At 39.9% G+C, this 15,398-nt stretch overlaps 1 protein-coding gene across 1 annotated transcript in view; it reads left to right on the top strand.

Annotated features, from left to right (window-relative positions):
* The window catches only part of ADGB (androglobin), a 194,398-nt gene that overhangs the window by 15,358 nt on the left and 163,642 nt on the right, over window positions 1-15,398 (top strand). The window contains exons 5-7 of the mRNA XM_045294574.1: window positions 7,095-7,234; window positions 8,836-8,922; window positions 14,396-14,643. Coding sequence (XP_045150509.1) covers window positions 7,095-7,234; window positions 8,836-8,922; window positions 14,396-14,643 — 475 coding nt within the window. The remainder of the gene's footprint in view (window positions 1-7,094; window positions 7,235-8,835; window positions 8,923-14,395; window positions 14,644-15,398) is intronic.

Below are 15,398 nucleotides of genomic sequence, written 5' to 3'. Positions count from 1 at the left end.
TATGTGTCGACCATTGAGATTGGTCACCCTTCCACCCCTCCTCTCCCAACCTTCCACCCGCCCTCCTGTTGTCACCACTCCCATTCCTGTTCCTGGATTCCATGTGTCATGAGCTCTTATGTCTTATCTGTACCTGTGCACATGCTCTGGTCTAGCCCACCCTGAAGGGCCGTACTCGGGTCACGATAGGATTACAAGGTGTCCAGAACCTCACCCACTTAGTGTATACATAGCACCTATAAAAGCAGATGAGGTGCCTGCACATCCTAGAAACTGCTTTTGGCTTAGATCTTGTTCTTAAATATAAGTTTCTTAGAGCACTATATAGTGGTCAAATTCTTTATTTAAGTTCTTTACACACACCACATTGCAATGCCCTCCCAGTCACCCTCCTCTACTTTTGTCCACCCCTTAAAATTGGAATTGTAGCATTTAAGAGTATAGCAGAATAATGATGGCAACTATGATGCAAAAGTAGATGAAGATTAAAAGTTCAAGAACAGAAACTTTGCAGCCTCTGAGGGCACTGTCCTTGTGATAAAGAAGTGACTACCTGGCTTTCTAAGTAGCTCGGGTTAGGCAGTGGGTTGTGCATTGGCCTGATAATCAGAAGGTTTGCATTTTGAGACTACCAGCTGCACCAGGGGGAAAGACAAGGGTTTTTCCCTCCTATAAAGATTTACAGCTTCAGAAACCCATACGGGCCATTCTACCCTGTCCTATAGGGTTGCTGTGAGTCAGAATTGACTCGATGGCAGTGAGTTTAACCTGTTCCTTTGGTTGGTAGAAATCTGTTCTCCCTGAGCGGGTGGGTAAATCCCCAGCTGGTATGGCTGTGTCAACATTGTACGTAAACTGAGCAAGTGGAGTAAATTCTTTCTAAGAAGATCACGGTCTTTGTATTTTTTTTCGTCTTCTTTCCTTAACATATACAATTTTAATTTTCCCTTTGTTCCCTTTTCCAATTCCAGAGGTTTATTGACATCGGCTTGATCACAAGGTATTGAGTAGCATCAAGAACAGTTTGGTGTTTGTACATCTGAATCTGTTGCTTTCCACTGTAAAAGTGTAGGGTACGAGCTTTCAAAAGTATGCTTTGTTCTCTTCTCTTGATTGATTCAATAAGCACAAGAGAGGCAGCTCTCAAACCCTCCACTTATTTTCCTCCTCCTTTCCTATCTTAGGTACTTTAGAGTCTCCCCCTGGGTTTCTTCTTCGATTACTTAATGTTTTCCTACTGCTGTCCTGCTGGAGGGCAGTTTTCCATCTCTGCCTTATTACACATATTTTTCTACCACCCCCCCTCCTTGCAGGTGCTCCTGGAAGCCTTTGCCTTTGTCTCTCCTTTGAACTAAATCAACCCCCCAGAGCGTCTCTGCATGCTGTCTGTAGTTTATAAAGCATGAAAAGCATCCCTGTTATTTCCCACTTGGATTCTAAGTAAACAGCAGTCAAGGTTCCAGGCATCAGCCTGATGAAAATGTATGGGGCAGCATTCTGAGCTAGGCTCTCACACAGAGAGATTTTCCCTCTCTGCTATGGCGCTCATCCATCACCTGGCTGTAATAATGCCGATACCTTGACACCTGGATACAGCCTTGTCAGTGACTTTCCAGCCTCAGCCTTCCTTGAGCTCCTGAGAGAAGCAAATCAGCCGTTGCTCTCCCCTTGACATACTCACTGCTGTTGGCCGCCTCTCCCAGCATGTCCCTGTGCTGTGCTGCCCCTGAATAATCCTAGAAAGCACACATCTTGGCACCAGTAATTACCCCCAGTTCCTAATGTTCTTATGAGTTGAGAATTATTGGCTTTTCTTTCTGATGGGGCCTTGGTATGTTTTAAGCACAGTATTATCATAGAACCCCGAGTTTCTTAAAACGTAGTCTATAGTAGCGTCCACATGATACATCTAGCGGGTTTCAGAAATAAGTTCTTCCCATGCCACTCTCCGGGGATCCTGGGACAGCCTCTGGAGTAGAGTCTACAAACCTGGATTATGAACAAATGATCTTGTATCCAGGGACATTTAAACAGTAAATTTGAAGAACAGTGCTTCTAGGTCTAGAATGTTATGAATTTTTTCTTAGTCAATATATGTATTTTTCAAATAGGAAAGCTTCGTTCTTATTGCTAAAGACGTCCATGTTTTTAGGAGAACAAATTCAAACAACACTAACTTGTTTAAAGCAGAATATGGAGATTCCCTGTGGCCCCATTCTTTACCCTTCTCGCAGTAAACGCTTGATGTATGTCCCCCTAAGTTTTTTCTATTGATAGAAACCCTTGCAACACACCATAAGTATATATAATTAATAGGAATTACAGCACTATAAGATTGCAAACTGTTTTATTCAATAATTGTGTGGGATAACTGACACTGAGGGAACTATGACTCGGGACTATATTCCCTAATTTATAGCAGAGGGAATCTGGAAAGCTAGTATTCCACGGTAGGAGAGCCTCCACTTTGGTAAATTAAAGTCCAAGTACATTATCCTGCTTTAAATAACATTCCCACAGATTCTCCCCTAACAGCTATTCTGCCTTAAAGGGAGCACATGGTTGATTCTGTCTCCCTGAAGAAGCAGACGTTCTTGTAATCTCCTCCAGCTGCAGCACCGTGCACCCGCCCATGCCAAACCCCAATGCAGGTATTAAGTTTCCTCACCTGTGAGCTCAGGGACTTTACTGCAGCTACCACCCACCTTGTGACCTATGCAATTCCTGACTATGCATGTCGATGGCTACCTACAACTATCCTAAGGTAGTAAAGACCCTCTCTCTCTGCGCTGACCTGGCTGCTGAGATCATGGCCGTCCCAGAGGTGAGCATGTTACCATCAAATGTGTCTGACTCCTTTATTTTACTCTCCTATCTTCTACGACTTTCCGATGATCTTTATATTGTAGCCGTACAGTTGCGCCTACGCACCCCTCGGTTGTCAGAGGCTGGTTTACTCTGAAATAACCATGGGAATTTTTCTATACTAATATAAGTGGGTTTCAAAAAGTTTGTGGAAAATGTAATTATGAGATAATGGAATTTTCCCATGGATATTTTGAAATTTCCTTGTACAGATTGGTCTACCTCATTCTCTGCTGTACAGATACACCAAAATATGTGTATTCTGCTCAGTCCATATTGATATGTATTTAAGGTATCATACATGAGTGTTTAACTAGCACAAACAATACTAGAGGTAGCTTCTTTGTGTTTATATTTGTCCATTTGTGGGACTTCCCCCTACCCCCCACGGAGTTCTATGATGTAGAATTATTCTGACAAAGCCTAAGCAATGTCTTCATTTTGGTTAGAACATTCAAATCACTCTCATATTTTAATTTGTATGTGTTGGATGATTTACATTCGAAGTTATGTGGTCAGTGGCGCTTAAGTCTATCGTTTTATTATTTGTTTTCTCTTTGTTCTTAATGGTTCTTCCTTTTCCACTTTTCCTGACCCTCTGTGAGTTTCTTACCTTCTCTCAAATCCATTTCAAGTTTATATGATTTTTAATATATTGCTTTGTATACAGTTTAAGGATAAAGCATACACTGGTAACAGTCTGCAGATGCCAACAGTTCACCATTTTAATTGGGATATACATTTCGTCATCGATTTGTTCATAAATTACGTGCCTAAATACTCCTTTCTTTGTGATATATTTGTCTGAAATAGATCTGATACATTCAGAATATCATACTTTTTGCTTTTAACGGTCAAGCCCAATTAACAAAACTCGGAAGGAGAAAAATACGTTTCCCCTGATAGTTACTCTTTTCTTTGTTCTTTCATTATTTCCTATGTCTGAAGTGTCCTTCCATTCTATTTTATTTCTCTGAAGCCTTCTTGTTCTCCTTTGACCTTATTTTTGAGCCAGTCTCCCACTGAGCAAGTCTCTTATTTTTGCTTCATCTGAGAATGCCTGCTTTTCACCATCATTCTTATAGGCTGTTTCAATAGAGAGAGCATCCAGCCGAACAGGGCTTTGTTTTTACACTTCACTCGCAGCACCTGAAACATATTCTGCCATTTCCTTTGGCCTCCATGGCTTTTTAGGGGCTATTTGAATTGTTGCTCTATTACCAGTAATCTGTCATTTTCTTCTAGCTATTTTCAAGGGTTTTTTTCTAGAATTCTCGGAAGATTGACTTGAGGTGTCTAGGTGTGTGTTTCTGTATTTGTGTGCGTGTGTTTAGTTTCTTGATTCTGTGTTTATATCTTACTATGTTTCTAAAGTTTTAACTATTTATCTCTCAAATCTGCTTTTAGCGATGCATTGTTTTTTCTTTTTCTAAATGCCAAAGATCTGAATGCTATGTCTTTTTGACTTGTTCTAGAAGTCCTGGAGGCTAAGCTAGTTTCCTTCACAATTTTTATTTGTCTTATGTTGTTCGTAGTTTCTGTTGTTCTAACTTGTTCACTATTTTCACATCAATATCTTCACTCTGCTTTTTATCCCATCTGGTGAGTTTGTTTTTGAGAGTAATTTTTAGTTTTACCATATCCATTTGTTTCTTCTGTTATATATTCTGACTTTTTTTCTGAATTTCTAATTTAAAAAAATTATTTCAAGAATCTGCTTTGCAGAAGGCTATGGATGACAGTGGGAGACCAAGATTCATTTTTGGTAACTCCATGGGAAATAAGCCTCCAGTGACCCCCTTCTCTCCCCAGTTGAGGGAGGGGGTCAGTGGTGACGAACCAGAGTGCACTGGAGAGATGCACAGAGAGGACCAAGGGGTAAACCTGACTTGAACAGTTGAAACTTTGTTAGTTGAGCCCCTGCTCTGATGCACACTGGACCTGAGCTGGTTTTCAACATTTTCTGTATTTTTGTTTTGTTTTGTTTGTTTGTTCATATTAGGGTTTATCTCAGTGTTGTTATGTCATTCGGGGTAACCCTCTTGAAGTTGTGCCATATGTTTTTTCTGGTTTTCGGTATCTGAAACCCAGGATTGACGAACCTTTAGGGACAGCAACTAGAATAAGGGTTTTGGAGGGGGACTGTACAATGTGGGGGCAGGGAGGCCACTGTGGGATGAAGAGTTCCTGCCACAGTTTCTACCAGGACAGGATGGCTCCTCCTCTTTAGTGAAGCAGGAAGGAAGTCTAGTCTCTGCGGCTGACTGCACAGTGTTACACTCACAGACCTGGTGGTGAGAGGGGCAGCCCCTTGTTCCTGCAGTGGAGGTGGGAGTAAGGTCAGACTTATAGCCCCTCCAAATGGTTTTGAATATGCAAATATTTGCTGCCATCTCCTTCCTAGATTGGTCTTCTCCTGATTGCTTGTAACAGTGATGTATGCTACTAATTACAACAAACCAAAACAAAAACATCAAAATTTTACCTTTTAGCAGGTTCGAGGACATTAACAGGTATACTATATTTACCAATTAGGTTCCTTGAACTGGAATTTAAATATGGAAATGCTAATTAAAATTGGAATTTGACTGCATCATAAAGAATTCTAGTACTGTGTATTTGTATTAACAGAGGAGGTATCCCACTTTGTAAGAATACTAAATAATCAATTGTTTTGGCTACTTTAAAAAAATAAAACAGTATTGTGGTGTTCACACAGTACTTAATGAAAATCCTTCAAAGTGTATAATATGCATGTATTAAACATAGAATGCCAATACCAAAATGATCCAATGTTGTATGATGTCTCAAAGAAATAATAGATTTACAATTCTTGGTTTGTTTGTTTTTTTAACAAACTTTAAAGGGGCATCTGATACATTGATAGCAAGAAACCTCAACACTCCTGCAAAAATCGTTATAAAATAAATGTAGTAAAATTATAATTTAGAAATATAACTCTAGATGTATTTCTGTATGTGTTTGATATTTTTTTTGAGTTTTGGGATACACTAATACTGGCTAGACACCAATACTTTGAACTCTATCTTGCCCTCTGTTGACTATTAGAGAAGAAACAATAAAACATGTAAGCACTTATAAGGCAATATAAATTCAGGATTACACATACCATATACCCTATCACTCCTATTTACTTGGAAAATTATGCTGGTTCTGAAGTTTTTATGTCAACTTCTTGTAACTTCCTCCCTCAAGCAAAATTAGTCAAACTCTTCTTTCCAATCTTTGTGCCATGGTCTTCACACCATCCAACTTGTAAAACTATTTGCTCAGCATGCAGCTTAAGTATGGTGAAAGGATACAACTCTAATGCACAGTTTTCCTGATTTTACTCCATACTCATCACCCTGTTCCAGTTGAAAATGTGCTGTTTGGTTGATGTAGAGATTCTGCATGAGCACAATTAAGTGCTCTGAAATTCTCCTCAGTGCTATCCATAGCTTGCTTTCATCCCTATAGTTCAATGCTTTGGCAGAGACAATCAAACACAAGTAAACATCTTTCTGGTATTCTTTGTTTTCAGCTAAGACCTACCTGACATCAGGAATTATATCCTTCATTCTGAGACCTTTAGCAAATCCAGTTTGAATTTCTGGTTGCTCCCTATCAATGTAATGCAAATGATTTTTTACTTATCTTCTGCAAAATTCTACTTGAATATGATATAGTTACATTGTTCAATGATTCACACGTTCTGGTTTGTCACTTTTCTTTGGGATTTGCACCAATAGGGATTTCTTTCAGTCACTTGGCTAGGTATCTGTCTTCCAGATTCCTTGGCATAGACTAGTACGTGCTTCCAGTAATGCACCAGTTTGTTAAAACGTTTCAATTAGTAATCCATCACTTCACAGAGCCCTCAGTGCAGCTTCGACTTCTTCCATCAATACCACCAGTTCCTGATTATATACTACCTCTTGAAGTAGTTGAACATTTTTGTGCATTGATTGTGTATTTTTTTGCCATCTTCTTTCAATGATTCCTTCCTAATTCAACATTTCCCCCATAGATTCCTTCAATATTACCACCTCGGGCTTGAATGTTTTCTTCAGTACTTTCAGGTAGAGAAATGCTGAGCCAGTTCTTTTGTTTGGGTGTGCTAATGTCAAGTGATGCATGAAGGAAAATCATACAGTTGATTGCATATTCTTGAGTTCCATAGATTTTTGTAATACATTAAATACATTTAATTTTCTCCTCACTTTTAGGGTTGCTGGAGAAAAATAACTATTGATGACTTTCTTCCATTTGATGAAGAAAACAACCTATTGCTTCCCGCTACGACTAATGACATTGAACTCTGGCCAATGCTTTTGTCCAAAGCTATCATTAAGTTGGCAAATGTCGAGTAGGTAGAATGAAGCATTATCAATTATTTTTGATAAAAACAGAAAGATACATCATACACTCATAATACATAGCTTTATAAAATCCAATAAGCAATACTCTCTCCAAAAATGTGAAATTTCAAGTATAAAAATTAATAAGCCAAAGCCACAGTCTAGCTTTGCACCAGTGTCTCTGTTTCTTTAGATGGAAAACAGAAAATTTGTAGTAGGCATTTAGCCAGCAAGAAGACATATTTCTACCATAAGAATTAACTAAAGATTTCCTATGTATTATATATAGTTATATATCCTATGCATCATATAAAATTAGCTTATGCATGCATCCTATCCAGTGTATTCTTATTGTGAATGCAAAGTTAATCATGCAAGGTGGATAATAGTGTTTCAGTTTAATTGTTGAAATAGATTGTTTTGTTGGGGCACTATTTCTTCATGTGAATACTGAATATTACATGCTGGTACCCAGTGACATTTTAGATTCTGTATTGACAGCAATAATTTACTAGTCTGAGAAAAACCTAAATAATTCTCAAGTATGTGTGCTCCTTTTGATTTATTAACACTAATCTTATTGAATATTTTCTGGTGAAAATTACTCAGTTTTCCTCCATTGTTACTGCAAACTCTTCTTGAGTCTTATAATCCTACATGACAAGTCACATGTAGGATACATGTTTGCTATGATTGCTTCCCTTAGCTTCTACTTTGAGAGCTCTCCAGTCGTCTTGTCCTGGTCTTATCAAGGCCATGACGCATAGATAATTGAGTTGGCGATGCAAGGGAGCTCTGTACTGGTGCTCAGTGGGAGAATCCACACACGGACCGTGGGACTTGAATTTGATACCCTTGCCCTCCTGCTGTGTGTAATGGCATTGAGAATTCAACAGAAAACACCCACATGCTTTAACACACAAGTTCAGTCATTTTCTCAAAGCTCACCCCCCTCCCCTCCCATAAATACTGCCAGTTGGAAGTCACGTCTGCTTTTAGTGAATTTTCTTTCAGCACGCTTCGTTTTTCTCCACTAAGCCTTTCACAACGGTAACCATGCCTACTGCCATTCTCATGGGCTAGCCTTTCTCTTACCAACCCTCACTTCCCTATTGGAAACTGTTCCCCCCACCTCCCTCTGGGCTTAAAGTCCTTCATTCCAATGATTGTTATAAACACTCAGCCCAGACCCATGTAAGTCACTGAACACCCCGGGCACTTGGGGAGTGGTGCACTGTTCTGGTGGCAGCTAGGTTTACAAGGAAAAAGGTTTAATTTCAAGCTTCACTTGAATTCTGAAAATTAGAGATACAAAGCTAGTGAGGATCACATGATTGATTCAGATCATTGGAGTGGCATTTTGTCTTTCACAGTTATCATTCGATAGAATTCTATAGTAACACGAGTAATAATAATCCCCAAGCCAAACTGATTGCCAGTTCTTTCCTGTCTGCTATGTGCTTTCAAAATTCAACTGTTTTTGTTGCTACAATGTGTATCATGTATCATCTGTATGGTCCCTATATTCTTTATGATAATTTTAGGCTGTTAGTGATTTTCTTTTCCTTATATATCTGGTAACTCTCACTTTGTGCATTTCCATTGTTAGCATCCATGCGGCAGACAGGCGCGAGCTGGGCGAGTTCACCATTATCCATGCACTCACCGGGTGGTTACCAGAAGTCATTTCTCTAAAGTAGGTTTGACCATCAATTATTCATTTCTGTTTTCTTTTCTTTTTCACCCAGTAATATTTCTTTTTTTTGGGTAATATTTCTTTTACTGATATGTTCTTGGTCTCTCAGAAAGTCCCAGGAAAATTAATATTTTACAGGAAAATAACACCTGATGGTATCATATAAAATCCCTTGGGAATTTCAGGGTACTTTCTGTTTTGTTAGGGATTTTTTAGCTATATTATGAATTCAATCTTTAAGTATCTCATGTATAAATCATGAAATTATGAGGCTTAACATGAACAGAATTGTAAACCAAACAGATTTCCCTTTGTTCGTATACACTTATTTCCAAACAGAAACACAAAGTCTGCTTTTAATTAATCTGAAATCCTGGGGGATAATTAATAATAGTAGAACAATTAGACATCAAGTACTTTTAATTTGTTATGTAAAATAGAATGCCATAGTCCTTAATCACCCATGGAATATATATTTCCTTTATATCATTACCTACTCACATGAGGAAATCGAAGCTCAGAGAGAGTAAATTTCCTAAAAACAATCACATTTTGTGGGGAGAGAAGATTTGATTCTAAGTCTTTTGGGATTTAAAACACATGTTTTCTCTCACATGATTCTCTCTATGTGGCTCTATTTATCTGCGTCCCAAAGCAGTTCTTGGGAGGTGCACGAGGTCCGCTAGCCATGATCCAGTTCTTCCAGCCTCATCACAAAGGAGTCATTTGTTTGTGGAGCCCATCAGCCTCAGATTTCATGTTTCTCTTCTGTTTAGCACACTCCTTTCCCTGTTGCTCCAGACATAGAGATAGATTGTTTTACCTTCGGGGTTCAAGTGCAAGATTCCCTGGAAGAATCTTGATCAAAAGAGGGGAAATGCCAAACAAAGTTTCAAAACTTCTTAGAATCCAGAGTTTTAGAGCCATGGAAGCTCTCTGAAGCACAGAAACTATTGCCCTCATATAATCTTTAAACCTTAAACCAAAAATTTCCCTGGAAGTGACTGTAAAAATCAAACAATAGTTCAGTGAAGTTATATTATAGTTATGTGAGCAGCACGTGTATTGTTTGGTGTTTTGAAACCAGTCGTCTGTGTGTCTTGAACACCGGGCTGTTTTAAGATTGATCTGCATGCCATTAATTTGACAACAGCAACTCAGACGATGAGGCAGGAAACTCGAGGGGCAGTGAATTTATGCTAATCTGTATGTGTGGGAGACCCAGAAACGCAGGACAAAAGGGGGACATGACATGAAGAACATAATCAGTGCTACTGAATTGTTCATGTAGAAATTGCTCATGTTCCCCAGTGCATATTCTCAACAGCGATAACAACAAAAATATGGGAAGTTTTAAGTGATAAATATAAAAATTACAAATGTGAAGGTATGGACTTGTCTAATTTTAATTTTAAATGCCAAGTAAATGATTTACACTCTTGCTTTTATATGCCTGATGCTGTAGTCGTTGTCACTACCCGAGAGGCACGAAAACACCGGAAGTCCCTGAGGACGGAAGCAGAGGCAGGCTACCATAATTAGTCATACTAGAAAATCAGTAAAAATTGTGAAGTGTCTTTGTCTAGAATCATATAATTAAATTTCTAAAATAATAAAGGGTCCACTTGAATAATAATAAAAAGAAAGAAATATTTGATGGAGGTTAGATATTCATGTTACATGCATTTATGGTTGCTTATTAAAGGTTTAAGAGAATAATATGATGGAACCCTGGTGGCACAGTGGTTAGGAATTGGACTATTAAACACAAGGTCAGCAGTTTGAAAGCACTAGCCACTCCTCAGGAGAAGGATGAGGCTTTCTGCTCCCATTAAGAGTTACAGTCTGGGAAACCCACGGGGGTGGTTAGTTCTACCTTGTCCTGTAGGGTTGCTGTGAATTGGAATTAATTCAATGGCAGTGAGTTTGATTTGAGTTGCTTTGGGACTGATGTGAGGTGGAAAACTTGAGCGTTGGTGTGAAAACTAGCTAGCTAGACTAATTCTGACACCTCTACTTTCAAGTTCTGTGAAGTGTATCTTCTCTGGCATCTATAACATAAGGATAAAGACATATCTTATGTGGGTGTTCTGAAGATTAGATTAGTGAATGAGTGTCAGGAAAAGAAGGTAGTGCATGGTATGTATAATTAATGAAAGTTCTCTCCCTTTCTTAATGACATTTGCTGGGTTATTTATTGTTTTCTGGAAATATGCATGATAGTTAATAATCCACCTTTCCCAACAGGCATGGGCATATAGAGAAAAAAAGAGGCTAATGACATCATCAGTTTTTATCAGTTTTCCTCAAAATACAAATAGAAAGTAAAAGATAGGCACTAGTGTTGAGTGCTATATCAGGGGTTTGTAAGATTTTTCTTACATTCTGCCACATTCTTCTTATGATTTGAATTGCAATTCTAACATTGTCATGTTAGTGAGTATGCTATACAAATTTAAATAAAAGGAGTACTATAAAGTGACACATAAATGAAAAGAATTGTGTAAAGTAAAATTTTGAAGCAATGACCACTTGTCAAAGGTGCAGGCAGTGGTCAAGGAAGGCCTCATCCAAAAAATTCTGATTTGGTTGGATCCTTCCTATTGCCCATGTTGGCTTAATGGGCAGGGACCAGGGCACATAAGACGTTCCTAAGGGGCCATGCTTTTGTGGAGGCTGAGGAGAAAAAGAGTGGTGAAGTTTCAAACATAGATGGACAGTGGACTTTCCTCCATAGGAAAATTGATTAATGTGTTTTGTGGCATTTTCAATAGCCTCTCCCTTCCCTCTATCCATGGGAGTGCCAAAAGGAGACACCAACTCTGTTTGTCATTATTGGCCTTACCTCTTGGGTTCCCAAATTTTTGCTATTGGAAACAAAACCCCAAATTGCCAGTGGTGCCATGAGAATGCATTCTGCCTCATCGTGGTCCCTATTGGGTTTCCAGGGCTATACAAACTTATGGAAGCAGACAGCCTCATCTTCCTGCCAAGAAGCAGTTGTTGAGTTTGAACCACCATGTTCACCTACCAGCACCATCCAGGTGTTCCTCCGCCAATCTCTTCCAAAGATCTGTAGAAATAGAAGTACCATGAATCCCAGGCACGGATGGATATTAGGCTTCTGAAAATTGTACATAAAGGGGTGACAATTTCCCTGCACACTGCTCTGACATTGGTGTGGTCCACCTGTGGACATAGTACTTTGCCGTCACACCCTCAAGCCTAATGGTTCAAGACATTCTATGGCCTTATCTCTAACCAAGGAACATTTCTTTAACAACCTAGCTTTTTATTGGTATATAATATGTATGGGGGGAAACCAGACACACACATGTTGACTTTGAAATCAGAGTGATGCGTGAGTCCTGTTACTTGCTGGTTATGTGACTTCATAAAGTTAAACAGTGACTTTAATCCTCGAGTTGCAGAGCTTTTGTGCATGTACATGCAAGAAAGCAGCAAAGGTCGATACTGAATAGTCGTTATTTTGCTAGCGGTCCAATGAGAAACCGGAAGCCGTTCAGCCACTCAAGCAGATGGCAGATGCACACGGAAACCAATAATTATTTTCTAACCATCCGTTCATTTTGCATTTTCTCCTCAGGGAAAATCTCTTAATGAATGAGTGGTATATACCTACTGTCTTTATCTTGTTCTTACAGTTGTTGTGTGTCGTTGGGGCCATTCAGACTTATCGTTACCGGAGAGGACAGAGTAGAATCGCCCCATCCTGTTTCCTAGGGTGAAACCTTTGCAAAACTAGACTTCCCAATTTGACATTCCACCATTTTAGGAGGTAGCATATGAGCAAGAACCAATGGTGCTGAAGGAAGGAGTTGCGCCTCAGTGAAAGCATTAGCCCCAAAGCAAGACTCCAGGTGTTGATGGAATACCAATAGAAATGTTTCCAAAAGTTGAGGCAGCCCTAGAAACAGACACTCATCATGGCAGGAGGTTTGGAAGACAGCTAGTTGGCCAACTGACTGGAAGAGACCTATGTTGTTTGGTAACGTACAGGGGCAGCGAAGGATGGGAAGGAGGTGGAATGCCATCATGGCTGCAACACTAGGCTCCGTAACAGGAACACATGTGAGGCTGGTGCAGGACAGGGCGGGGTTTTATTCTGTTGTTCACAGGGTAGCTGTGGATCAGAACGGACTCGATGGCAGACTTGAACCACCACCACCACAACCCTATTTCTCCATTGCAGTTTTTATACTTCCTTCTCCAGCACACCAGGGAAGCAGCTCCTTGTACGACCAACAGAGGCTGGAACATTGCGAAATGCAGTGGTCACTTTTCTAACCTTCTTGACCTTGGATTTGCAGGTTAGATGGCTAGAAACGCTGCGGTGAGGAATTTATATTTAACCTTGATGAGACATGAATGACCTGCTGCTCCCAACCAAGGGACTATCTGATATAAGGTCATTCTAGGCAGGAGAAAAGAATTGCTCACGTCAAACATCAAGGGCAACACGTTTAATATTTTCAAGAAACAGAAAGAAGACCTTGGTGTCTCGTGAATGGTTGCCAAGTTAGAGATGAGGTCAGGGAGGAAGTAAGAGATTGTGCAAAGATCAGACAGTGAGAATGAGGGTAAAGATGTGAAAACTCCATTCAAGTATAGTGATTACCCACTGAAAGGTCTTAAGAAGATCAATGTGATCTGATTTACATTTTTGAAAATTACTCTGACTACCCTGTCAAGTATTAACTAAAGGAGGCAGGGCTGAGGAGAAGCGTCTTATTCCTTCTCAAACTTCTGACCTGAGAGAGAAGTAGAAGTATGTTTCTATTATTTTGTCATCATGTGTTTTTTACAGATGTCTGTGGTTGTATATGCTGGCCTGAAGATCAGGAGAGGGGCTTGAGCCAGTGGCTTGGGGGTTCCATCTATGTGTGGTGAACTCAAAGAATGGTTATGCTCACCCCCCTGAGGACAGAGGAGATGAATGGCAAAAGCTCAGCACGGAAAGCGATGGGAAATTGAGCAGTGGGCCACGAAAGAGGGCATTCAAAGGAGTCTGCCAGTCATTTCTGTAAAATATAGAGAACTAGATTAGAATGCTATTATGGGAGCCTCAGAGACGTATTTACAGGAGAGGTTGATCAGCACCCTCAAATTCCACAGAGAAGCCAAATAAGATAAGGGCCTTCTCCCTGAATGATAATGGACGTGAAAGTGCCTGGCCCCTCTTCTGTGCTCAGATACGATCTTCCCCTTTCATGGTCATTAATATGAGTGAATGATCCCAGAGACTAGAACCAACAGTGTTTTTGGTCCCCCTGCATCAGTAAAGTCTACCACGCAGTAGGTACTCAATAAAAGCTTACTACACGAGCAAACTTTAAGGCCATTTTCCTTTTTAACTAAATATTAAAATAAGATTGTTGGTTCCTCTTAGTTGTCACATGGTGCAAGGTCAAAAGCTTCATTTGGAAATTAACGTTGCTATCTTTTGTCTAAGCCCCAATTATGTGGACAAAGTCTGGGAGCTCTTGAAAGAAATCCTGCCCGAGTTTAAACTTCCCGAGGAGCCATGCTCGGACAGCAAAATCACAGTGATCGAGCCCAAGCTGAAAGAACCGGGGAGAGAAGCGAGAGATGGCAAAGACTCGAGAGAGGGCAAAGAAGGGAAAGAACTTAAAGACACCAAACCAGAAATTTCTCAGACGACACTCAAAGTACTGGATAAAAGTGACAAAACGCTAAAGGGTAAGCTAGGTTCAATGAAAGGTTAATGAGTATCGCATATAAATGTTTGAATGTCACCGTTGAATGTAATACTTCTTTATTGTCCTTTTCATTTCGTACGATTGTGAAGACAGGCGTGTGCTCCAGACCTCCTTTTCTAGAGCTGGAGCGTTGGTAATGTTGCGTATGATTCACTGACTCTTGTTCTGTTTTGCTTTAAAGTCACGTCTTAGTCTACTAGGCATGGTTCTACCTTCATAAAGGAGTGTTCCTGAAAATATCACCGTATCTCCAGCACGTATGGCCTGTGTACCCAAAGGCCAGTCACCCCCATACTGGAGACTAATAAGTCTTACACATGTATAAAATCCTTTCTTCAAGAGTGCTTTCCCACTTAGTGCTACTATCAATAGAATTACCTTAAGCCCCATGAGGATGATTTATGATTTATAACAATAAAATGACAATGATGTCTCTAAAAGTGAACCAGGGACTTAAAGAAACCATAGTTACATACATAAATAAATTTAGGGCTCTCACTTGATTGTAGCCCTAATATAAGAACAATTAGCTCCTGGGATTTGACCGTATCTGGTACTTGCCCTCATGAGGATATCACTGAAGACATGGGCCCCATAGCAGAGTGGGGTGAAGACGTGGGCCCCATAGCAGAGTGGGGTGAAGACATGGGCCCCATAGCAGAGTGGGGTGAAGACATGGGCCCCATAGCAGAGTGGGGTGAAGACGTGGGCCCCATAGCAGAGTGGGATGAAGAA

This window comes from Echinops telfairi, unplaced genomic scaffold, assembly GCF_000313985.2.
Source record: "Echinops telfairi isolate 266 unplaced genomic scaffold, ASM31398v2 ScPeMD7_3533;HRSCAF=4204_0, whole genome shotgun sequence".
Taxonomy (NCBI): Eukaryota; Metazoa; Chordata; class Mammalia; order Afrosoricida; family Tenrecidae; genus Echinops; species Echinops telfairi.
The sequence above is the reverse complement of the archived record's forward strand: the minus strand, read 5'-3'. Positions and strand labels throughout refer to the sequence as shown.